The sequence below is a fragment of the Clupea harengus genome, unplaced genomic scaffold (assembly GCF_900700415.2).
Source record: "Clupea harengus unplaced genomic scaffold, Ch_v2.0.2, whole genome shotgun sequence".
Taxonomy (NCBI): domain Eukaryota; kingdom Metazoa; phylum Chordata; class Actinopteri; order Clupeiformes; family Clupeidae; genus Clupea; species Clupea harengus.
Window position 1 is genome coordinate 1 of NW_024880278.1, and position 25,002 is coordinate 25,002.

At 43.7% G+C, this 25,002-nt stretch overlaps 4 protein-coding genes and 1 long non-coding RNA gene across 5 annotated transcripts; 3 read left to right on the forward strand and 2 right to left on the reverse strand.

Annotated features, from left to right (window-relative positions):
- Window positions 1-6: 6 nt before the first annotated feature.
- LOC122131765 lies at window positions 7-1,058 on the reverse strand. The gene is made up of 3 exons (XR_006152138.1): window positions 933-1,058; window positions 311-377; window positions 7-166 (listed from the first exon to the last, which is right to left on the reverse strand). It is a non-coding gene; the product is annotated as an uncharacterized LOC122131765 (long non-coding RNA).
- Window positions 1,059-2,528: 1,470 nt separating this feature from the next.
- Window positions 2,529-4,939, forward strand: LOC122131764 (protein FAM180A). The gene is made up of 3 exons (XM_042706433.1): window positions 2,529-2,903; window positions 3,523-3,629; window positions 4,177-4,939. The coding sequence occupies exons 1-3, from the start codon at window positions 2,822-2,824 to the stop codon at window positions 4,513-4,515; spliced, it is 528 nt and encodes a 175-aa protein (XP_042562367.1). The 5' UTR covers window positions 2,529-2,821; the 3' UTR covers window positions 4,516-4,939.
- On the reverse strand, window positions 4,868-12,002 carry ddb2 (damage-specific DNA binding protein 2). The gene is made up of 11 exons (XM_042706432.1): window positions 11,840-12,002; window positions 11,502-11,687; window positions 11,268-11,392; window positions 10,700-10,891; window positions 8,741-8,907; window positions 7,662-7,761; window positions 6,949-7,126; window positions 6,646-6,791; window positions 6,031-6,186; window positions 5,460-5,505; window positions 4,868-5,242 (listed from the first exon to the last, which is right to left on the reverse strand). The coding sequence occupies exons 1-11, from the start codon at window positions 11,841-11,843 to the stop codon at window positions 4,998-5,000; spliced, it is 1,545 nt and encodes a 514-aa protein (XP_042562366.1). The 5' UTR covers window positions 11,844-12,002; the 3' UTR covers window positions 4,868-4,997.
- Window positions 12,003-14,074: 2,072 nt separating this feature from the next.
- On the forward strand, window positions 14,075-18,496 carry paqr5a (progestin and adipoQ receptor family member Va). Its single transcript, XM_042706434.1, has 8 exons — window positions 14,075-14,183; window positions 14,364-14,491; window positions 15,112-15,320; window positions 15,670-15,796; window positions 16,416-16,460; window positions 17,208-17,304; window positions 17,447-17,591; window positions 17,958-18,496. The coding sequence occupies exons 1-8, from the start codon at window positions 14,130-14,132 to the stop codon at window positions 18,257-18,259; spliced, it is 1,107 nt and encodes a 368-aa protein (XP_042562368.1). The 5' UTR covers window positions 14,075-14,129; the 3' UTR covers window positions 18,260-18,496.
- Window positions 18,497-18,950: 454 nt separating this feature from the next.
- LOC122131767 (kinesin-like protein KIF23) lies at window positions 18,951-24,870 on the forward strand (the record flags this gene model as incomplete). The annotated part of the gene is made up of 15 exons (XM_042706435.1): window positions 18,951-19,136; window positions 19,815-19,881; window positions 20,173-20,301; window positions 20,423-20,528; window positions 20,661-20,797; window positions 20,898-21,010; window positions 21,254-21,424; window positions 21,928-21,972; window positions 22,312-22,424; window positions 22,584-22,705; window positions 22,959-23,061; window positions 23,321-23,400; window positions 23,529-23,648; window positions 24,043-24,202; window positions 24,709-24,870. Coding segments are annotated over exons 1-15 (1,642 nt in total), but the record flags the coding sequence as incomplete, so codon positions are not given.
- Between the last annotated feature and the right edge of the window lie 132 nt (window positions 24,871-25,002).

The following is a 25,002-nucleotide window of genomic DNA, read 5'->3' on the forward strand; positions in this document are numbered from 1 at the left end:
ACGGTGACATCTGCGAATAGCCCGTCTTCTAGACACAAGTCCATGATGCTCTTCACCAACCGACTGGAGTGAGAGCGATCGGTGAAGGTGTACCCCTGAAAGTAGTTGTCTTCTCCCACCGAGCCCCCGACGCTCAGACCTCCCTCGTCGCCATGCTCCATACTGTCTGCAAATAAACCAGAGTGAATGTTTATTTTACTGAACGATTTGGTTTTTTTTGTATAAAGACTCAACGAAAGGTCCAAAGAGCCTTTTCGTCAACATCTGGAGTAGGCCTGAGATGGATGACAGAAACAGCAGAACGGCTTACCTGAAAATTGTGGTCACGAAATCCAAAGGAGTTCTCTCATTCGACTCCAGCAGATGGATCAGTCAGTCTAAAAACAAGTCTGCCGTTTTAAAATGTCCGTCACACGGGTAATTGGTTATGTGTGTGTGTGTTCAAAATGTCATACCCAAACCCTATTTCACACACAGGAAAAACTGTGCAGTTGTATTAATCACAGCACTACAATCGATTTAACAATATAAAGCTAACACCTTTATAACCGTCACTATGATTAATTCAGCAAGCTAACTGAGCTACAAACCGTAACACACTTGTAGAAGCAAACTTCTGAGATAGACACCTAACAATGGCCTGTTGAAGTGGAGTGGAAGTTGAGTGAAAACTACATACACGAGTAGCGCGCCACATCACAGTGGATGATCAGGACTGTGAGGTCCTCAGTTAAAACTCTGATGCCATATATCGTTAGCTAACTATGGTTAGCTAGCAGCACACCATAACAACTACTACAAGCCTGGCTAGCTAGTTGCTAACCTGCAACTAATCTATTTCAACTCCCTGGCTCCAACCAAATGAGGACTTGCACAACATTGAACAGCGGTTTTGCCATTGCATGTTTTCAAGTATAAAAGTAGAACTGTACCGGTTTCTTTGCATGTCAACATGTGCAGTGATGTATGCTAAAGACAGACACGGCAAAGTAAAAACCGCGACTCCCAAGTATTTTTTTTGTTTATATTCTTCTTCTTCCTATTCTTCTTCTTTCTGGCGGGTTACAGCGATAATAGCGTATACCGCCACCTACTATACAGGAGTGTGTAAAGGGACTTATGGCAAGGCTAGACTTATTAAAAAAAAATTCAAAAACATAATACAAGCTTTGATTCTGTCTCGCTCCTCTAGAATATAATTTATAAGCCTATCATTTTCAGCTTCGACCTCTTGCCTCTTCATTCTGAAATTATCATATTTCTTACAATTAAAAATAACATGTTCCTTAACATTACATTCAGCACATTCAGCACAACCATTACCCTTTCCTATCAGCTTTAGTGCGGAATTAAGACCTGTATGACCTAGTCTTATTCTGGTATATACCACTTCCTTTCTTCTGTTAAAACCCAATGAGGAGACTTTTTCCCCCGACCTGGCTCTGTACTTTATGATACTTAGCATTAAGATCAGATTCCCATTCATCTTGCCATCTTTGCATGGTCTCTATCTTTATTTTTTGCTATTTTATCAGCCATGTCATTCCCTTTAATTCCAATATGTGCTTGGACCCAGCAAAACTGAACTACAATCCCTAGGTTCCTAATGTTTGCTCAAATATATTTTATTTCTAAAATAAGATCATCTCTTGAGGATGTCCCCTCAAAACTTTGATGGACTGACATGGAATCAGTATAATTGATTTAAGAGGTTTTATTTTTTCAATCCATCTCAATGCAGTTGTAATTCCTACCATATCAATTGAATAAACAGATACATAATTAGTTAGTCTAAATCCGTATATTCTTTTAAATTCTATACCAGAGTGACCACTGCTTGGGTCCTTGGATCCATCTGTAAATATTTTAAGGAATCTATAATGTGAAGAATTCAGGTAATTTTGGCAATACGCTGTAAAAAAAAACCTGTTCATATGGAAGTTCTTTCCTTTGATTTAACAGTTCTATGTCTATATTTGGGAATGGAAGTATCCATGGAGGAACACCAGTCAGAGCTAATGCAGGACTAAATTCTAGATTTTTCATTCCATACTGATCTGCTGTGTTGTCTATGCTCCATCCACACCCACTAGACTAGTTGTAATATTCCCAACAATCCTTAAGTACTGATATTGCCAGATTGTTAACACTTCCCTGCAATCTGACCCAATATGTTAGTGAGAGTTTAGTGAATCTTAGACTGAGAGGGGTTTCCTCTGCCTCCACCAGTAGAGCACTTGTAGGTGTTGTTGTCATGGCACCTAAGACTATTCTTAGGGCTTTAAACTGTATTCTATCTAGTTTCTTCAGGGAAGTTTTACAAGTTGAGCTATACAACACAACAATTTGTATTTGTTTATCTTGTCACCACCATGCTTAAAGCCATTATTTTTTCACTGCTGCCACCATGTGTCGGAGGTCTGTCATCGCAGGTCCGGAATCCCCAACAGGTATTTACACACATTTCTAACGGGATAATTAATACGAAGTAAATAACAGGCAATGTATTTATGAGCTTAAAGCAGGCCAGGGTAATTAAGGATTTAGGATTAGTAGCCCTTATAAAGTGACGAAGTCTACATGTAATAACCGGTTGATTGGAAATCATCAAATGTTACAAAACTTTAACAAACTAAGATTATACATTTGCATCTGTATATTAGCATGAAGTGATTTCCGCAGGTGGAAAACTAGACCTATAATCGAGCCACTATAGCGTACTGGGGAATTGAAATGGAAAGTAATCCAATAAGGGATGGAAAAGACTGAGTGCATTGGCCAGCAACTCTAATCACGCGGACGGTAGTATTTTTCCTCCAAAATGATAGCAAAAATGCCGTGGTTTGTAACTGCGTGGCTTTTCTTAGGGCTTGGTGGACTAAAGGATTTTTGCGACATGTCAGGTGAGATGTTGTTCATTGCGCAAGTTTATGATAATCGTGTAAGCATGCATAGCCTACATGCGTCTGAGAGTTTCTTCAAGTGTCCGATAGGCTACAAGTTTATTTACGTTAAACGCATCTAAAAGAAATCGTATTTCAGCACTTTGACAATTTGCCTATTTTTTTAACAAAAAATGACTAGTTTTCCATAACCTAAGCCTTAGTTGACAATACTCTCACTCGTGAATTAAATCATAATTTGTGGTTCGGAAAACAAAATATCACTGCGCCACATAACACAAATCAAGGAGAGGCAGCCAAACGATCATCTAATGTTGTATTTCTTTTCTACAATTACCTTACTTATTGTAGAAGAAAATATTTTCATCCTGTGGTGAACTGAGACGCTGTTACACGCCCCTCGCTTCGGTTAAGGGCCAGCATCGAATAGTCTGAATTCCACTGGCTTCTACCCGCCCTGCCATGATAAACTCCGCAGCAGATGGCCGTCCGCAGCATCTCAGTCGCTGGGACTTTCCATGGATACGGACCAAAAATAGGCGTTTGCGCTGTTTTAACTTGCTTCTACGTGCTCTTGTCATTTATTCTTCTGTTCTGTGTGTTGATCTGGTCTGTGTAGTTGCAAGGACGTACACGCTCCTGGCAGATGCTTCTCCTGGTAACCATGGGGGTCTTAATCCCCAAGGCTTTGTCAAGTCTGTCAGTGATGCCAACCTGATGTTTGAGGTATGGCCCTCAGCCTATTGTTTCTGTAGCACACACATAGGCTTTAATGTGTGAGATATACGATCTGAACCCCCAGATCACAGCGAGCTCTGTGACAGACCTAACCCTGATCTGTCTCATCCAGATCCACACATGCCAACTATGCACACTTGTGGAGCAGGCCCACATAATGCAGAACCACTTCTTAGACTCACTCTGTAACTGTTTGAAGTTCATACATTGAGTAAAGGGGGCAGGTTTAACGACTCCAGACAGTTATAGAGTGAGTCTAGAAGTTCATACATTGAGTAAAGGGGGTGGGTTTAACGACTCCTAGACTCACTCTGTAACTGTCTGAAGTTTATACATTGAGTAAAGGGGGTGGGTTTAACGACTCCTAGACTCACTCTGTAACTGTCTGAAGTTTATACATTGAGTAAAGGGGGTGGGTTTAACGACTCCTAGACTCACTCTGTAACTGTCTGAAGTTAATACATTGAGTAAAGGGGGTAGGTTTAACGCCTCCTACTGCTTACTCGGTCTCACACAGTCCACCCTCTGCCTTTAGTTTCTGCTGAGTGGACTGGAGATCGACGCTGACAACAACATAGCCATGCTTGATGTGGAGCTGGCCTCCATGCGCCAGGGGCGAGCCTTCCTGGCCCTCCTCAACGACAACATCCCCAAGAGCCTCTCCGCCCTGGAGGGTATGGCCCTCAGTCTGGAGCGCCAGGACAAGCCCATCAGCTCGACACGCTTCGAGGCGCTCGTCCTGGGGACCGTCTACTCCGCCTACCAGGCCAGACGGCAGCGCCCGGAGAATGAGCAGCGAGCCTGGACTGATGTCCTGGGCCGTCTGGCTAATGTCACATTTGTTGACCTGCGCAAGGCCAGTGTCAAGCTTTAGGCGGTACTGAGACGTTAGGGGATCAATGCCAATGCATAAGCATAAGCAGTCCTGACTGATGAGGTAAAAAAATACATTTGGTTATTTAGTGCAGGAATTATATTATGCCATATCATAACTTTTTATAAAGACTTTTTTTCTCCATTTCACAATTTATGGTTCCCTGGTAATTCAATTTTGTCATCCTCACGTAACCAAGCTTCAGATGACCATCTGTACTGATGCCAAGCAAGATACTCAAGGTGTTATCGAGCAACATATAAACTTTAATGTACAAAAGTATCGATATATCAATTTAAACATACATAACAGACAACAGTTTGACAACAGTTGTGTAACGTTTTGTGTACTGACAGCAGGGAATGTTTGGCTGGTCACAAAAGCCTTGATCCTAATCTGAAAAATAAAGCTCTGTAACTTGTAATATTACGTAGTGGTTTTCTCAAAGGTATTCAGCACAAATACTGTGACGTGGCTGAGTTTCAATCCAATTTCTTTCTGTTCCTCTGTGTCTTGGATTTGGTCTCTGTTGACTCCAGCGATGCCAATTTTTTCTTCAGCTTCAAATCTTCTGCAGTTCCCTTTTTGTCCCTGGGAGGGCGCTGTTGACGACTTCGCGTTCTAGATGTTCCAGCTTGGCCTCTGTTCTCCTCCATCCTCTTCTTCAGCAGGCTTTCCTGCATGCCATTCACAACGTCTTCTCTGTTCCAAACCAGGACATTGAAGCCTGCAATTTGACCACGATTTAAAAGATGACATAAAAGAAGTATTACTTAAAATGTCAAAGATACTCTTTTAGATACTAACAGAGATTTTAGAAATTTGCTTCATGTGTGTTTACAGAGAGGTTTTTTTAAATGGCAAGAGATTATAGACGGCACTATAATTTCTGCATTAGCGTATCACACTAGTTCAAATAAAATAACCAGAGAGAAAGTATATACCCATTCCTGAGGCCAGCACATCTCCCAGGGGGTTAAACTTGTTCAACTGAAATGATGAAGCACAGGGAGAAGAGTTAGCCTAACACAAAGTTAGGTTCACCACATGGAGGTTACAAGTTATGTAAATGACTTAACATGCCGACACCATTACAAAAAGTAATTTATTAGTGAACAGGAATGTATTGCGTGTAAAATCTTATTGTATTCTGTCTTGATCTTCAAATTGCCCCTTGTTTGCTAGAGCTTTGTCTGTAACAAATTAGTGAGTCAACATCCAACATTTCAGCCTTTCTGCATTCTTGCACCACGACGCAAACCACAGATCTCCCCACAATAACTTGCAGAACTTTCAGAACCAACCCTCCGTTTCTCACGAGAGGGGAGGAGCCATAGCGCATCCCACATACAGGTCCAGCGCCCATCAGGACCCAGGTTCGAGTCCGGCCTGAGGTCATTTCCTGCTCCCATCCCCATCTCTCTCTCCCACTCATTTCCTGTCAATAAAGACTTATCTAAATCTTAAAAAAAAGAAAATATTCTCCTGAAAAACTCTTGCGAAAAGTCCACTTACAGAAATGATGCCCTTTGTGTTCGGGTCCAGCATCTGGCACTCCAGAGCCCCTGTGTTGGCATCGAAGATGTCCACTGACCTGACATCACCAACGCAGATACGGTCGTCAGGGTAACGGCCAGCTACTATGAGGTCATATATTGGATGCCAGGTGGCCTGCAGGAAAAAGCAGATCTTTGAGAGTGGTACAACACGTGTGTCCTGGTACATGCATGTACATATTCCTCTACTGGATTTCTAATATCCGATTTTGCCTTATGAGTAAGTGAGCTCCATTTCCTATATCCTGCATATATTAAATAATAAAAATGTATGCACACACTTTGGCTCCCAAGAGGGAGAGTGTGAAACATTCAAATACTGTAAGCACATACTGATACTGCCAGCTAATACTTTATAGGTTGCTCGTTAATACTGAAAGTAGCTAAAAAAGGACTACCCTAAAAACTCAAAATACGAAAGGTAACGCATGACAATGTGTACATTTACATTTTACCCCAATGACCCTGTGACACGTAATCTGCCACTCACAGACAGACAAACAGATAATCAGATAGATAGATACTGCATTGATCCAGAGGGACATTTGGACTGTGTCCATGATGAGAGTCTGACCTTGATGGACGTGATGTGCTGGAAATGCCTGTGAGGATGCTGAATGATGTGCTCAGGCTTGGACCAATCAGACGAGGCGTAGACCCTGATCTCATCCCCTTGGTCTGTGGTGAGGAGCTTTGAGCTGTCCGTGGGGTTGAAATAGGCTGGGTGGTCAGGAAGACAGCGTCAGACAGGGAGACAGCGTCAGACAGGGAGACAGCGTCAGAGAGGGAGACAGCGTCAGAGAGGGAGACAGCGTCAGAGAGGGAGACAGCATTAGATCCACATTGATCCCTTTGAGGTGAAATAACAGACTCTTACCCGAGTTAACTGGTTTGTTGTGCTGCATTTCGTGCAGAAAGCTCTTCTTGTCCTTGAGGTTTCTCAGGTCCCACAGTTTGACAGTGCTGTCGACAGACGCCGTGGCCAAGAGCCAGTCACAGCGGGGGTTGAACTCTGCATGTGTCAGTTTGGCTTTGTGTAGCTTGTCCTCAAATATCTACACAGAAATGTAAACAAATACATTTAAAATTAACCCTTTAGTAAAAATGTCGGTGATACACTGATCCATCAATACATCATCATCTGGAAGAGCAAGATATCTGGCCTTGGAAAGGACCTCTACCAGATCTAGGGTAGCAGCAGCTAATGTGCCTGGTGGGCTTCGATCTAGGGAAGCACTAGAATACTATGTCAATTTAAAGTAGGCAAACTTACACATGCTGAAAGGTCTCGGGTTTATTACATACAAGTTCAATGATATATTATGTGCAATAGATAAAGTCTAAATGCAATGGCCACTCTTCTTTGTCAGTGTGTCAGCGGTTATGCTATGTGTCTGTATCTATGTAAATATTAGCATTAGGATGTAGGTACAAACCTCCTCTTTCAACAGAGATGAACTGTGCCTAATGCATATGAACTTCACCTTTAGTAGTAATGTTCTACCTAATGGACTACTCTGGACTTGCCAAGGCAGGAGGATATGCCAGAAATGCGCACACACACACACACACACACACACACACACACACCTTGTGGCCATCCAAGCCCAGAAGGACGAGTCGTCCGGTGTTGTCCCCTGTTGCTAGCATCTGGCGGCTAGCGGACACATCAACGCAGCAATACCAGTAACTGGAGGAAACAATTCATCAGGGTTAGCATGATTCAAGTTTTCATAAGATGAAAATATTATGAATGATCAAAAAAGATAATATTTCTGTTATCCTATTCTATCATTAAGTGTCAGTGTGGTATATTATATATAATTATATAATATTTATATATATATATATATTATATATATAAGGCATTCAGAGCGGGCATGTCTGTTCAGTTTGGACTACCATGGTTGGTCTTGGTTTAAAATACTCTCACATTCAGTCCAAGAATAAGACCAAAAGAAAATAACAGGGTGATAAACTCTGTTGAATATACATAGAATGATCAGACTACACTGGGGAGCTTACTGATTACGGATGTTCTGTTGCTAGGCTGCAATAGTCAGAAAATCCCAGTGCATAGACAAATCACTGTGAAACACACACCATCCCACTGCATAGACAAATCACTGTGAAACACACACCATGCACCTGCCAACACTAGGACACAGGACCCCTAAAACACTCTAAAGAACCCTCAAGGTTTCTTAAGGAGTTATTTAAAACTTAAAAAGAACATTTACATACAAATGAAACACCCCCTTTTGCTGGCATAGTTCTAGAGGTCTGAATAGTGTTCTTCAGAATTAAACAGCTTTTATGAAGTTGAGGGTAGAAACAGTTCCAGAACATTTCTCTTTGGAACCATGGCGTATTCTTCAAGCAGAGGAACTTTTGTTAACAGAGTTCATTGAATATGATATTGCTATTTTGCACTTCTGGTTGGATGCTAAACTGCATTTCGTTGTCTCAGTACTTGTACTCTGTGCAATAACAATAAAGTTTAATCTAAAAAAAAAAAATCTAATGCTATGCAAATGTGCCAACCGTTTTGCCCGCTACGATTCTACCTTCCTTGACCTGCAAAGCAAACACGCTCAGCTCAGACTAATGGGTCTACTTCTTTTTTTGCAAAGTATGCTTCCTATTTCAGTGATTCTCTACTTCCTCACCACACATTATGGTGAGTGTGGCCACAGTCCTGGGCTCTGGAGAGGGTCTGTGAGGGGAGACCCTGAAAGCTCTGCAGAGTCAGGGAACCGTCACCCGAAGCCGCATAGACTCTCGACGAGTCCGACGGACAGAACTTCATCCCACCAATGAAATCACCTGCTCCTTTCTGTGAGCACACAAAGACACAAATCACAGGGCTCATAACTGGCCTGCGGACCAATCACAGGACTGAGTGACGAATCGGAGACCAATCACAAGACAGACTGGCAAACTGCACACATCATTGGACAGACTACTGATCAGAGACCACACGCAGGACAGACTGTCAAATTGGCACGAAACACAGGATCGACCAATCACAGGGCTGACCCTTACAATGCAGACCAATCACAACACTGTTCAGTTAACTGTCGACCAATAACTGAGGCCACAGATTGTGCTAGATAGCCAGTTACAGCCATCTAAACTAAAGCATAGTACGTTTCTCTCACAGCACGGGTACACATTGCACCTGATTGATGTGCTCCACTTCCTGTGCCTTGGTGTGTGAAAACAAAAGGGAAAAAGAGCAAATCTACTTTGACTTTAGATGAGAAGCACATAATCAAAGGCAAGCTCAGAGCAGATTCACGTTTAGTTTGTCTCATAATGACCGAGTCGCTTTCACATTTCTCAACTTTAAATCACTAAGACCGCCAGTAGATGTGTTATCCACTCACACAGACCATGCAACATCCCATAATTTTACCTCTTGGCCTGACGGCATTATTCAAAGGTACACCTGGGATATATTACTGATTGGGCACAGCACTGGAATGACCATGAAAGTGTATAAATCACTTTCACAGATCAAAATTTACTTTAGGACTTCAGAAGATTACAACTGTCTGCGAAAATCTGCCAAGTAGGTACAAATCACAAATCATCCCTTGTTTGGAACTACGTGTGAACATCTCTCGTGTCGTCAATTTCTTCAAGTGTAACTTCTGTTTATGCCATACAAAGGAACAGAGGGGAAGCATAAAACTCAGGTCAGATTCAGTCAAACAAACACGTATAGATCTACTCCAGCCAAATGAGACCATAATTATTCAGGACAGCACCTAGTGTTTCTTGATGAGACCAAATGCTCAGGTGAGCGGTTATGTACTAAAGACCAAATGCTCACGGGGTTATGTGAGGAGATGTATTATAGAGACAGATCTTTATCTTACTCCCATGATTCAGTGTTGACAAACACTTTTACAACGGTCCCATTGAAATCCCGCAGAGTGGTTGTACCCCCAATAGTGGAGATGAACAGCTGATTGGCATTGCAAGGGTTAAACTGCATGCCTGTGATTGAGTGTCCAGCACCGTCCTAAACAAGAAACAAACGTCCATTCAATATGTTACAGAAATTCAATTCAATTCAATTTTGTTTATATAGCGCCAAAACATTAAAATTGTCTCAAGGAGATTTACAGAGCCCAGGGCCTGAAACCCCCTTAGAGCAAGCACCCCATTAATCGGGAAGAAAACTTAAGGAGAACCGCGGCACATAAAGGGGGGGCCCATCTGCTTGAGGATCTGGGGCTCCTAACATCACTATAAGAGATATTGACCTATGGAGGCTAAATCCTCTCATCGGCAAATACCTCAAGCAGACTTAAAATTGTCGATTTTGAAAAAAGGTCCCTTGTCGTATTTTATGCTATTTGCACATCTACTAACCACTGTTCATGAGCCCGGGCAGAGGACCAACAGGTGAAGTTACCTGGCACACAGGTGAAGTCACCCGGCACTTCACAGTGGTAAAACTACAGTATTATATATTTACTGTGTTGAAATTCACTGTCAAAATTGAGTTAAATCTCTGGTTCATGATTACTTCACTGAATTACTAATTAAGTGGAATGTATTGAGTTTCTGGACGCATGCACAAACACACACACACACACAAACACACGAATACTGACCCCTTGCACAAAGGACATCTTGTTGGGTCCGTTGTAGTCCCACAGTACGATGTCTCCCCCCTTGGAGCCCACAGCCAGGGTGGTGGGGAGCGTGGGGTGCCACTCTAGGCAGGTGACCCTGCGGTCGAACGGGCTGGCCGTGCTGTGGACCCTGTAGGAGGCCAGCGAGCGCACGAACGGCTCCTGCAGACACTAGAGGAGGAAGAGGAAACACAGGAGGAAGAGGAAACACAGGAGAGGTAAAGACCATGAGGGACATGACTGACACTCCAGTGTGCACATGAACAAGGAAACCCAAGACTGACTCAAGATATTCACACTTACATTAGCACACAACAGCACGGCATCTCAGTTTTGTGCACAGAGCTGAGATAGGACCAGGATGAAAGCAAATATGCAGCGAGGCTAGTACTTGGTAAGATCGTTAAATTACTTTTATAGCATGTGTGGTATATTTGGGTTCTTAACTACGAAATGTTGACAACATAAGCACCCCTAGAGCAGTCAGAGGGCCACGCTGTTCGCCCAACACTGAGGAAAGGAGCATAACCTTACTCTCTGACGTTACCTGTCGCAGGTGTGAGTGAATGCTCTGGCCGAGGGAGTTCTTGTAGAAGTAGTGCAGTATGCTCCCATGGTTTCCCTTCTTTTGATCCCCCGAACACTTCAGGCAAGGTGGCTTGTTTCCTGTCCCTGAGAGAGACAGAGAACGATGTGTAAAGGGGGCGGGCTCAGTTACAAAACCTCGCCAAAGCATTCATAACATATGCACATATTATGGACAAGAGACGCACAAACACACCTGAGGCTTTTTCATCTTTTTTGGCTTTCAGCTTCTTAGTGAGCGTTTCGCTTGTGGTGTCGCTTTTCCGTTTCTTTTTCACACCGCTTGACGACGCATTGTTGTTGTTGTTCTTGGCTTGAATGTTTTCCGTGGTTTTCTTCCTTGCCATGATTCTAAAAATTACTATTGGTTTATCACCAAACACTGCAATCACAAGTGGGTAGGTCGGTGGACTCTCTTATACCGGTTAATTCCGTTCAAGCAAGCGTTCAGTGATTACACAATTGCATGCAACTCACGATTAGACTAGCCAAACTGTGACATGTAAAACCATAGAATGGGACGACATCTCTTACCCATGCGTCTCTCTGTCAACGTAAAAGCGCAGATTTAAAAACCGCGTGCAGCAACGATTTGCAGTTTTCGGACAAAAACTTTTCGTCGAGCCCCGCGTCAAGGTCCACACCACCAAAACCACACGTGTGCTAGGCAGTGACGTCAGTGATGGAATGTTTTGTAACATGTTGATGGAGGGAAATTTAAACTGTAGGTGGCAGTATTGTCTCAGATGCCATGCAGTTAAGTAAGGGTTGGGGGGGGGGGGGATCCAGTTCCATACACAATCATGAAAAACGCCTCAATATGAAAATGCAGATGAATATTATGTGAATATGTGAGCGAACGTATAATCTACCTGCCCCTGACAAACCATGTATCACCCCCCCCCCCCCCCCCCCCCCCCAAACACACACACACACACACACACACACAAGTCAGCCCACAGGTTAAACTGTAACAAAAATATTGCGTTTTGGCAGGATGACCTATTGTCGCTGGCGCTTAATATTGTACCTAGTGCAGCCTGCCAGTAGGCTACTGTACAGCCACCTGTCCAGGCAGCCTGGTAACGACACATCACAGTCGAGCCAATCAGATCCCTCGAGTGGGGCACAGCTGACAACGCAAAAAATGTGTTTACTTGCATTATCTTCGTCTAACTTCGTCTAAACTCGTCTAACTTCGTCTAACTCCCACACAGAATTCACGCATATACTGTCAGGTCCGCTCACACACCTGTCAGATTCCACAGCTGCATCTGTTACTCTCTCTGACCGTAAGTTGAAAACAAACTTTTCCTTAAGCAACACACATCTTAAAAAAATAGATAACATTACAAACTTCTGTGGGTTCTCCAAGTTACATACTTGGTCAAAGGTATTGAGTTCATGTTACAGACTTAGTCAGACAGGTTATACTACATTGAGATGTCTTAACTTACCTGTCTCTCAAGTTACAATATCTACTGAAAGCCAAACGAAACTGCTCCAACTCAAATCAGTGGTTCCCCACTTTCCTCAGCTGTTATTATTATCATTATTATTGACAATTATATTCAAAGACTGTATATTTCTCATGGAGGTTTAGATGATTGATAATTCAGCAGTTAATAAAACGAGGAACAGACACGCAAAAGAATATTCTGGCCCTCTGCGTGACGGTAAATAACTCCCATTTTAATTAAAGCCTCAGTGTGTGTGTGTGTGTGTGTTTGTGCGTGTGTGTTCGTGATTTTTGTGTCTGGTATGTATTGTCACTATCAGATTAAGCAGATCTTTATTATAGATTTCACATTAGGATACATTTTCCTTTTTCCTAGTTGATTTTAACAAACTCTTGCAGGTTAATTATTGACAGAGGGGATTGTTGCCCGGTCTGATTCCTCTTAAATCAAATGTTTGTTAGAGAAAGCATATCTTAACTTAGCTAACAGATACACACTGTGAGGGCAGTCAAACTATGGAGCAGACCTACTACCCATCACATACAGGTTTCTGATGAGACCCGAGTATAACCACTGAGAAACAAGCAGACAAGTTCAAATACCTTTCTGATAACGTAGAATATGAGAGTTCCTTACAGCAGTAAGTGCTTTTCCAGGTCCACACACAGGGCTGTGTTGGAATACCTCAATGACTAACTCATCCAGTTAGATCCAGAAGGGTTAGGAAAACAAAGGCGAGAAGAGTAAGATTAGTTTTATATTAACATGCTTTTTGTAGTCACGGAAACTATAATCCATATTCATAAGGGCTTTTTCAGTCAGTTTTTTCAGAGTTGGGGAACATCACGTCCTCTCACAGACTTATTAACTAGATTTCACACACACAAAGTTTTTGTTGTTTTTAATGTGTTTCATTTGTCTTTATTTTTCGGCACAGTGTCTTTAAATGGGAGTGAACATGTCTGAAAACGTAAGTGTCACCTACCTGTGGCCCCTGTGCGTATTGAAACAAAAGCTCTCAGTCTCCTACAATGGTTAACACAGCTAAAGTGATCCGTTTGCCTTTGAATGTTTATGGTTAACACAGCTAAAGGGATCCGTTTGCCTTTGAATGTTTATGGTTAACACAGCTAAAGTAATCCATATGCCTTTGAATGTTTGTTCAAAGAACTCTCCAGAAAGCATAAACTCTCCTCTCTTGTTTGCTTGGACAGATCTGGATATCTGGGGCAGACCTCTGACTGTGTGCACGCCAGGGGTGGTGATGAGGGGTTGGCACACCTCTCAGCAGGTGATTTTCTCCATGCCAACCTGTATACCCGCACCTGTGCCTACCTGTGCCGCCACAACCTCAGACCCTCATCATGCTCAACCTCATCAAGCTACCTCACGTCTTAACCATCAACCAGGTTCCCAAAGTAAGTATAAAGACCTGAATATACAGTATACAGGCTATATGCTCGGTAATGAGTAATTTAGTTGGCTAAATATAGCATATGCAGCGCTCAGTGTGTAACCACATGAGGTAGGCAGCACAGTCTTTGTTATGAATCAGTGGAGCATATCTGTCAAGGTATCATGGTGTTATTTGATTGCAGGTGTTCCATGAGGATGGGATCATATCGGGGTACCGGCCCCCCTACAGTTCAGCCAAGGACTGTGCCCTGAGCGTCTTCCAGCCGACCAATGAGACCCTCAACATCTGGACACACTTCCTTCCTGCATGGTATGGCTCTGAGGCTTGTGTTTTCCTGATAGGATTTTATCCCGGCTGTTTCAAATGTTTCCAGTTGAGTTAATACATTTGACATGTTTCCCAGTCAAGTCAATATTCATGGTTGCTTCACACTGTCACCTCTTTCAAAAGAAGAAAAAATGACTTATGAGTCAGTTACATATGGATATAGACACTAAACAGTCCCAACAGGATCTGGCGAGGGTTTTGTTGTGATGGTTGCAGCCAAAAGTGACTGAATTTTGTGCAGGAATTCTCAAAAACTCTGGTTAAAATTGATGTGATTTTGAGAGCTTTTTTGTATTATAATCACAAATGCAGAAATTCCATGACTTTTTTTGTTTTGCGGTAATAAGAGAAAATTCCAATTGAATCCTTGAATTGCGTGATATGCGAGCCTGGAGGGACTGATTAAAGAGTAGATTCTGAATTTGTCCCCTATGAAGCCACTTTGAACAGACTGGCCTACATGTGCTGCTGGCGTCCCTGCTGGTCACGTGGCACCGATTCTCCTCTTTCTCTGGTTCTAGTGATTCCATTTCACAGTAAAAGATTAGGCCAAACATGCCAAATTTGACTGAATGGCTAGCGTGTGTTTCTCCCTGCGGTAGGTTCTTCCTGTGGAAGCTGCTTATGGTTGCCTTGGCGATGGAGGAGGGGGAGCGCAGCCTGTACTCCTGGCCCCTGCTGGTGTACCTAGCGTCCTGCTGTGTCTACCCGCTGGCCTCCAGCTGTGCCCACACCTTCAGCAGCATGTCAGTCAGGGCACGCCATGTTTGCTTCTTCTTCGACTACGGAGCGATCAGCTTATACAGCCTCGGTACGAACACATGTCTAGCCAAGGGGCATTTTATGCTGTATTTCTCTATAATTTTTTTATTTCATCTATCTATCTATCTGTCTGTCTATCTGTCTGTCTGTCTGTCTGTCTGTCTGTCTGTCTAGTCATTCTACCTCTCCATCAATCACTCGTTCTACCTATGAGATAACCCCACTCGCCGACAAACAGTGCCATAAGTGTCCATGTGTTTCATCAGGGTCGTCAGTAGTCTACACTTCATATACGTTCCCTCAGTGCCATAAGTGTCCATGTGTTTCATCAGGGTCGGCAGTAGTCTTCTCCTCATATATGTTCCCTCAGTGCCATAAGTGTCCATGTGTTTCATCAGGGTCGGCGGTAGTCTACTCCTCATATACGTTTCCTCAGAAGTGGGTGAACAGCACATTCCACCACTGGTACGTCTCCATCGCTGTGCTCAACTCATTCGTCTGCACAGCTCTGGCCTGCTGCTCAAGGTAAGCTGCCTTTGGGGCAATGGAATCCTATTTGTTGACACCCTTGAAAGTGTTGCTGACATTTGATCAAAAGGCATTCAAACAGTATTTGAAATGGCAGTGTTGGACAAACCACAACACCACTTCGATGTTCAAGCTGATCTGTTACGCGTAGTTTTGACAAGATCTTAAGATAACGAATGACACACAGTCAGGCTGTCACACAGGGATAAAAGAAAACAAGAGGAAGAAGTGTAACATGGTGGTGGTAACAAAGCTGTGGCTGACACTCTTGTGACAGCGACACAAAGCAAGTCATTGTTTCCCTGTTTTGTGTCTGTTGGTCTGAAATCTCAGTGCCACATCAGTTTAAGGATCACTGATAAAAACATTCATATGGAATCTTTGTTTATGTAAGTAAAAATATAATTCAAACATTGCAACACCATGTGTGCTACAAAACAATCAGCTGGGTTGAACTTAAATGTAAAAACGGTCTCTGACTGAAATCCATTCTCTGAGGTTGATAGGTTATGAATTAACTGGGTGTTTTGCCTCTAAGGCAAATGGAATATTTCAGAGCAGTGGCATTGCTGTGACGTCATCCTGAGTCTGTTCTTTTTCCCCTTTACCTCTTCAGATTAGGTTTGCCGTTTCTTCACTACAGCGCGGACACCATAAAAGGGTAGGAAATGTGTTGGTATGGGGGCCATTTTGGAGTGGGGTTGCAAGTTTAAGCATCTTGGCATCTTTAAGCATCTTGGCATCTTAATCTCTTGACGCCCCTTGACCTGATAATCACCTGATATGACCTAAGAAATGTTTCAATATAAAGGTTGGTCATGTAATTTAGCATATACGAACTGTAAAAGTCAGGGCATAATTCTGCATTTCTGCCAATAATAATTAAGACCTTTGTCAGGTTTTTAATGGCACACACGACACACTGGAACACACACGTGCATATATGGAGGCGACACAGGACACACACGCAGATAGGCCTGAGGTCGCGGTGAATTTCTTTTCTGCTTTTTCCCATCCTGGACCGTCCTTCCTCAAGGACCCCCCAGGAGCAGTGGGCAGCTTGTAGTGCCCGGGGACCAAGTGAAGTGAACTGTCCATCTTTAGTCAGGGATGGACATGTGTTCTGTTATTTTGCATGTTTTTTCTGGTGGGGTCCTTAGTGGAGGAAACCCCTTGTGAAAACGGGGAGAACATGCAAACTCCACACAGAAGGGCCCGGGAGATAGCCCACTGTGCACTCTGGGGAGGACCTGCCCTCCAGAGCCAACAGCGCCTCCTGCGGGAATCGAACCCATGACCTTCTTGCTGTGAGGCGGCAGTGCAAGCAGTGCAAGCAACTGAGCCACCGTGCCCCAATGCTACACTTTTCTCAGTGGGATCAATGTGTTTTTTTTTTCTCTGTCTCTAGTTTGCCTGACTACCAAGTTGCAAAGCTTACTAAACCTCTACGTATCCTAGCCTTTGCATTGCCGTATGTTTATGACAACATCCCCCTATTCTACAGAGTAAGTTTGTCCCATTGCCATGGCATTCATTAAATGCATTATCTTGCCTGAAATTCAGTCTATTTGGCAACTCATATTGAACTGCTTCATAAAAATATCTAAAGTGGACGAATCACTGGGTATTTCTGTATTTTACCTGCAGCTATTTGTCTGTGTCGGTGAGGGCTGCACAGACAATGAGGCCAACGGTGTTCATCATCAGCACATAGCTCTTGCCTTCCTCACTGGCTTCCTCTTCGCCACTCGCCTTCCAGAACGTCTGGCTCCAGGGAGTTTCGACTACATAGGTGCCAATTAAAGACTCCTCTCACAACATAACAAGCATGGAAACTCCGAACATTCATACTAACACCAGAGGGGTCAGGTACACTGAGGCATACTAAGGAATGCAACAAGTAGAAGCCGACAGTATTAGCTGAAAAATATTTCAGGGATTTTTTTCATTTTTAATATCACATAGCTTTGTGCATGCAATCAAGAATGATGGGCTTTACTGACACGTGCTTACATATGAAGGAGAAGGCGAGAGAGTTTATTTCCAAATTAAAGGACCTCACATTTAGGGGTTCACTTCACATGGAGGTCATAAACTGATCATATGTCATCTCTTCTTGGCTTCATGTGTTTCCACTTGTTTTTCTTTTCCTCCACAGGGAACAGTCACCAGCTCTTTCATGTGTTTGCCATCACTGCCACTGTGGTCCAGATTAAGGCCATAGAACTGGACATGGTCCTGCGCCAGACGTGGCTCCTTGCTCACTCACCTCCCATTACCTTCACCAACACAGTGGGGGTGACTCTGGTGTCTGTGGCAGCCAATCTGTGTGTCATCTGTATATTTAGTCATGCACTATTCTCCACCACCAAGAACAGGGACAAAGACAACAAATTGTCAGACATTATCAAGGGCTATGACTCATGTTCAACTAGAAGTGCCTTTTGTTGTCATCGGTAGTTAGGCTCAATGGCACATGATTGGCTGCTTGACAGGTGTGAGACAGGAAATCACTCCGTCAGTGGAAGTAATGTATCACTCAAAGGTCATGAACAAAGACTGACACTCCAAAGGATGCACGTCTAGAATTTTCTTATTTGCTCTATGTTATGACCTGGAAGGCCTATTTAACATTGTTAATTATTTATGGACTTTAATTTCTTTGTATATACATAAGTTTGAAAAATGGCAATGAAAAAAGCACCGGGAACAGCCTAGCTTATAGATACAATATATGTGATTGACTGTAGGCTATGTAATGAGAATAATTACTTGAGAATTAAAATATGTATTCATATAATTCATATAATTTGAGTTACCTCAATAGTAATTTGCTAATGTCTGCATTGACAGCTACCTAATAATACATACATGTACAATTATTAATGACAATTTTCCCTATGTATTCTCTATAGATTATTTTACCCTGTTTAAATAAAAATGATTTGTCAATAGCTAGTGCGACTCGATTTTGAAAAGGCCTAAACTATATTTTCCAAGTTTCATGTGTGCATTTTTATTTAAATGATCTCGGGCAGTGCACTGATCTGTGAAAGTCTAAAAAAAACATTGTCATAAAAAAAACGAAAATCTTTGTTATGGCTCTGCCTCCACCCAGCGCATAACTAGGGCGCAACTTGCTTGTCTAATGACGTTTGATCGACGGAAGTGCGCCTCGTAGCCAGGGAGGGACTTCCCCTGCCTTCTGATTGGTGTGATTTGAAAAATCCGTTGTCTAGAGGCGGAGGGAAAGTTCGAATTTGGAATTTGAAAGACGAGCACAGTCGCAAAGACAGACGCAGAATTAAACCAAAACAATAACCATGTTAAGGCCTACGTGAGTAAAATACTGATTTTCTTGATTATAAACGCGAATTGAATTGTTTTAGGTTAACTTACAAATGTTGTTTGTACTCACTTCATTTGATTTAGAGTCTTAAGCTGTGACTTCTTAACTTTGCAATTGGTAGCCACTCTGCTAACATTAGCTGGCTGGCTCCCTTGGGTGTGGAGCAAGTAATGCTTTTGAATTAGCCGTCATAGTAAGCTGATACAAGTGTTTATTCTTGCCAGTTGGCAACTAATTTAACGCCAAATGTACCTTATACATGTTGTGCTCGTGTTTCACGTAGTTATACAGCTACATATACGTTAACGATATATAAATAAGCACTAACTAGCTAGCCAGGTACATTTACCGCCGTCTGTCTATTGCTATCTTGGTTAGCTATCTGCTAGGTACGATAGCCAAGTGAATACAGACAACGCAGAGCCATGAGACCAACCGTGACTCGATTAACTTTGCTGGCAGTAGCTTGCTAATGCACTATCGCTACTTTTACAGTTTCTCTGTTGGGCTCACCTACCTGAAGTTACTGCTACTACCGGCCGTAATAATTTAATCATCGTGCATCTCGCGGGTTAACTTAATTTGGTCATTTTAACGTTTGTTGGCTTTGACTTTTTTTTTTTGCGAAACGGGATGTTGTTATAAGATGCCATATTGACATTTCAGGAAGGGCAGAACCCCCCGGCGACCTGCGCCGAAGAAGCCTTACAACAATCAGAAGGATCCAGTTGGGGTACGTTGGTTTTACGTCTGGGCATGGAGGATGCGTTGTTTTAGGATTTTTGATGGCATGGTCATGTTGGCAGCCCTGGAATGTTTGCGTCTTCCAAACGTCTCTAGTATATTCTGAATGCGTTGAGATTGGGGTTCTATGAGAATCAAAATTATTTCCTTAATTTTCATAAATGGATGAACATTCAAATATTAGAGACCAATGTGAACTTTAATATAGACGTTTTTATACAGAACAATGTCGGACACAGCGCCACAGCTGTTGGTGATTCATGCTCTGGTGTTTTTGTAGGTGTACTGTCGTGCGCGCCCACTGAGCTGTGATGATGAGGAGTGCTGTATCGAGGTCATCAGCAACACCACTATTCAGCTACATGCCCCAGACGGCCTCAAGGCCAACCGAAATGGGGAGTACAAAGAGGTAGCTTGGTTTGTTTGTTTTGGACAGATTTGTTTAATCTGGTATTTCCTTTGGGGAACTGAAAACAATGGGCTACCACATTCCTGTCCTCACAAGATTGTAATCTTTCACCGTGTTTCAGACCCAGTATTCCTTCAAGAAAGTGTTTGGCATCAAAACAACTCAGATGGAGCTGTTTGGGGATGTTGCCAAACCACTTGTGGATGATGTCATGCATGGCAAAAATGGTATGTGTACGAGTCATTCTTTAAACATGTTGGTGCCATCTTCCTACCTGTCTAAAGTATGCCCTTTTTTTTTTTTTTTTTTTTTAACCTCCTCAAATGTCTTCTGCGTCAACGTGGTTTTCGCTTTTCCAGGTCTCCTTTTTACCTATGGCGTCACTGGCAGTGGGAAGACCTACACCATGACTGGCTTTCCTGGACAGGGCGGCCTCCTTCCCCGGTGTCTGGACATGATCTTCAACAGCATCGGCCCATACCAGGCCAAAAGATTTGTATGGAAGAATTAATGGATTGATTTATTTCACTAATGAAGCTCATTTTTGGGTCCTGACTGTTGGGGCTTACCTTGTGTGCTGTGCTGTTTGTGCACAGGTGTTCAAGCCCGACGATAAGAACGGCATGGAGGTGCAGAACCAGGTGGATGCCCTACTGGAGCGGCAGAAGAGGGACAGTCAGCAGAACGTTCCCAAAACTCCATCCTCGCGGTAGGTTTGCGGCGAGTGGAGATGTCACTGTTGACACGTAATGGGGCGATGACAGGCTTCAACAAGTTCTTTATTTAAACGTTGGGAAACGCACTGGGGGGGGGCGTCGTCGTCGTCATTTGCAATGGTGCCGAGGTTGGACAGAGAAGAGCGCCGCAGCTGTGCCATATGTCAACATGCATAAAATAGACAATGGTGTAATATGTAGAAACGACTAATGATTTGTGCCGTGTTGAACTGCAGGCAGAGGGTGGACCCGGAGTTTGCAGACATGATCCGACCGGAGGAGGCCTGCAGGGCGGAGGGTGTGGATGAGGACAGCAGCTACAGCGTGTTTGTGTCCTACATCGAGATCTACAACAACTACATCTATGACCTCCTGGAAGAGGCGCCCGTTGACCCATTAAAAGCCAAGTAAGTATTGACTGATTGTTTTGGGACCGTCGACCTGTAGCACAACTTGTCTTTATATCTCTGATCCTCTACATGTCTGCTTTGGTGATTCTGACTGTTTTCATTCTGCTGAAAGTGATTCTGTTTAAGTCTAAAATTCCCTCGGGATTAATAAAGTATCCATCTATCTATCTGTTCACAAAATAATTGTTCATATGTAAAAAAAAGCATTTTTTTGTCATTGTTAATGGTACAATGTAATTTATACTAGAAAAAATGGCTACTTTAATATTGAAAGCCTCATGTGACTTTAGTGTTGGCTTGGATGTATGAACAATTATTTTATTTGTTACTATAAAAGTAGGCACTGAAGAAGCCCTGTAGTTTCTTTTGAAAAGGGAAGAAAAAAAACTTAATAGGCTTCGTGAAAAAAGTAAATTGTAAACTGGTCCCATAAGGCCAGTCTTTATCAGTTGCCATGGTAGTGTAGCCGTACGGTTGAAATGTGTGTGTTCCTTCGCTAGGTGGAACAGTGGAGGCACTCCTCTCCGGAGCAACACTGAGTTTATGTACGTGGCCAGTTGAGGCCCTTCCACACCCACACCCATAGATAGCGCTCTTGAGCTGAAAGTACCATGTGCCATGTGCTGCTTCTGTGTGATGCGCTTCCCCATGTCCCATTGCTTAGTTTGTGCTCATAGACCGTCTGCTATGGCTTGATGTTCTGTCTCTGTCTGTCTGCTTTGCATCTGCTCTGCCTTGTCTGTCTGTCAACTGTATGTTGAGCTGAGATCAGTTTAATATAATCAGCTCTCTCACTGTTGGCTACTGAAGAATTAACCCATTTCAGCGATACAGACTTGTGTCTTTGTCTGTGGCTCACTGTGAGTTGTGTGTGATCCCTTTAGACCACCCCAGTCTAAAATTCTCCGCGAAGACCAGAACCACAACATGTATGTTGCCGGATGCACTGAAGTGGAGGTCAAATCCACTGATGAGGCGTTTGATGTGTTTTGGAAAGGTAATTTGCTGGTTGTCTGTGATGTACCAATTGTGTATCTACAGTCTTTGTGGTTATTGTGTTGTGTTTTGGAAAGGTAGGTCGCTGGTTATCTGTGATGTACCAATGTGTATCTACAGTCTGTGTGGTTATTGTAACGTGGTGTTGTGGTTTGCTCAGGTCAGAAAAAGCGGCGGATTGCCAACACGCAACTGAACCGCGAGTCTAGCAGATCCCACAGCGTGTTCATCATTAAGCTGGCCCAGGCTCCTCTGGATGCTGACGGGGACAATGTTCTCCAGGTGAGCCCCGACACTGTCTGACTGGCCTGTACGTTACGTAAGTGATGACGGCTGCTGAGGTGTCCGTTGGTGTCCGGTGATGGAGAATAAATCGGCACTTGCCAGCCAATCAGAAGAGTGTTTCTCATCTCCAGGGCATAACCTTTAACCTCGGCTAACCTAATGACCATTTCTATTTTGTATTGCTATCGTCTCCTCTTTCCTCCTGTGATCTTCCACGCTGATCCGTGTTCCATCCGTGTGTTCTGGCCAGGATAAGAACCAGGTGTCGGTGAGTCAGCTGTGCCTGGTGGACCTGGCCGGGAGCGAGAGGACCAGCCGCACTCGAGCGGAGGGCAGCCGTCTCAGGGAAGCAGGTAACCGACTGGCTGAAGGAGTCTGTTGTCTATAGCGAATCGCTAATGGAGCACCACCGCTGTAGTTCTAGATTCAATTCAAGTTAGCTGATTGTAGATGGAGTTGGCGTGGCTGAGGCAAAGGGCAGGAATCAAGTGATATAAAATAGTATGTGAAAACTACTAATATCTTTCATGGCTGATCCGGAGTGTTGACGAGGGAGGGAATGTGGACTGTGTCTTCTGTGGACTCTCATCTCACAGTGTTCCTCCTTGACAGGTAACATCAACCAGTCCTTGATGACACTGCGGACATGCATGGAAGTTCTCAGAGAGAATCAAATGTGTGGCACAAATAAGGTTAGTGTGTTTATTTATTTAAGATGCCACGTAGGTTCATAATATTTTTATTATAATATAATAAAAAAAAATCTGACCTGCATTCTCCTTTGTTGGCCAATAACCTTGCCTGTCTTCCTCCTGTTAAGATGGTGCCGTACAGAGACTCCAAAGTGACTCACTTCTTCAAGAACTACTTTGACGGCGAGGGCAAAGTCAGAATGATTGTGTGCGTCAACCCTAAAGCGGATGACTACGAAGAGACTCTGGTATGACCTTTGCCCCTGTTGGATTCATAACTTCACATAATTTCACATGCCTCCAGCAACCCCAAAAGTCAGTTTGCATAGCACCAGGCTACAGCCATCAGGCTTGACGCCTGACCTTTTGTCTGTTGAGGGCCATCACACATTTTGTGTGTCTTGGAGCCAGAGACATTAGTTGGCTTTTGTCTACAACCACCACAAGATGGTTGAGGCCAAAAGACATTAGCATCCATATGGCCCTACCTGTTCATAGGTTTGTTCTAAGCTAGACGTCCCCTTTTGACCTCCAGACACACCCATTCCCTCCCCTACACACACATGTTTATTCTACAGTATAAATGCATGTACATCTCTGTAATGTTAGTCTAACTGTGTGTGTGTTTGCGCACCTCTGCAGCTGGTCATGCGCTTTGCGGAGATGACCCAGGAGGTGGAGATTGCGCGTCCGGTGGACCGGCCCATCTGTGGCTTTGCTGCCGGCCGGCGCCAGAGGAACCAGGCCTTCCAGGACGAGCTGTCCCGCCGCCTGGAGGAGCGTGGAGGCCCTGCTGACAAAGGTGTGTGTGTGTGGAGGCCCTGCTGACAAAGGTGTGTGTGTGTGTGTGTGTGTGTGTGTGTGTGTGTGTGGAGGCCCTGCGGACAAAGGTATGGGGTGTGTGTGTGTGTGTGGAGGCCCTGCTGCTAGTGTTTGTGCGCACAGGCATGCAACTGAATCCAGATAGACTTGAGGAATCTGTTGAATATTGACTACTTGCATCCTCCATACTTGTCCTGTGCATACTTGCAGATACATGTACGTCTGAGTCCCGTGTAATACGCACTAGTTTGTTCTAAGTGCTACTTAGCTGAATGTACTAAGTGCAAACTGACCTGAAGGGTACATATTCCACTTCACCTGGAAGCATGTGTGTTTGCAAGTGCGCACATGAGGAGGACACTGAATTAAATGCCCCAAGAGTACTTCAACTGAAGCATGACGTGTGTGTGTGTGTGTGTGTGTGTGTGTTCATGTCCTGTGTGTAAGTGAAGGTTGTGTGTCTAACGCTGTTGTCTGTGCGTTCAGAAATCACAGCAGGCCTGAGCCAGATGCTGCAGAGCTTCCCTCCCCTACCCCCCTGTCAGATCAACGACCCCACTGACGACCAGACGCTGCCCCGCCTCATCGAGGCGCTGGAGAGGAGGTACAAGATGAGGCAGTCCATGGTGGAGGAGTACAACAAGACGGGTGAGTGAGGAGGCCACAGGCATGCATGGAAGAGGCCCTTCTCCCCCTTCTTCCCCCATTTGGAATCGGTACCATTCACCTCGTCCGATAGAGTTGAGGCCCTTCACCTCGTCCGATAGAGTTGAGGCCCTT

What these genes read in the sequence shown, in the direction of transcription:
- paqr5a (XM_042706434.1), top strand. Translation starts at nt 14,130, where the DNA reads ATGCTCAACCTCATCAAGCTACCTCACGTCTTAACCATCAACCAGGTT. An exon ending in GCTCTGGCCTGCTGCTCAAG is followed by an intron (nt 15,797 to 16,415) that starts GTAAGCTGCCTT and finishes TTACCTCTTCAG; the next exon opens with ATTAGGTTTGCCGTTTCTTC. An exon ending in ACATCCCCCTATTCTACAGA is followed by an intron (nt 17,305 to 17,446) that starts GTAAGTTTGTCC and finishes TTTTACCTGCAG; the next exon opens with CTATTTGTCTGTGTCGGTGA.
- LOC122131764 (XM_042706433.1), top strand. Translation starts at nt 2,822, where the DNA reads ATGATAGCAAAAATGCCGTGGTTTGTAACTGCGTGGCTTTTCTTAGGG. An exon ending in GGATTTTTGCGACATGTCAG is followed by an intron (nt 2,904 to 3,522) that starts GTGAGATGTTGT and finishes TGGTCTGTGTAG; the next exon opens with TTGCAAGGACGTACACGCTC. An exon ending in ATGCCAACCTGATGTTTGAG is followed by an intron (nt 3,630 to 4,176) that starts GTATGGCCCTCA and finishes CTCTGCCTTTAG; the next exon opens with TTTCTGCTGAGTGGACTGGA.
- ddb2 (XM_042706432.1), bottom strand. An exon ending in AAAAGATGAAAAAGCCTCAG is followed by an intron (nt 11,393 to 11,501) that starts GTGTGTTTGTGC and finishes TGTCTCTCTCAG; the next exon opens with GGACAGGAAACAAGCCACCT. An exon ending in TGGGCTTGGATGGCCACAAG is followed by an intron (nt 7,127 to 7,661) that starts GTGTGTGTGTGT and finishes ATTTCTGTGTAG; the next exon opens with ATATTTGAGGACAAGCTACA.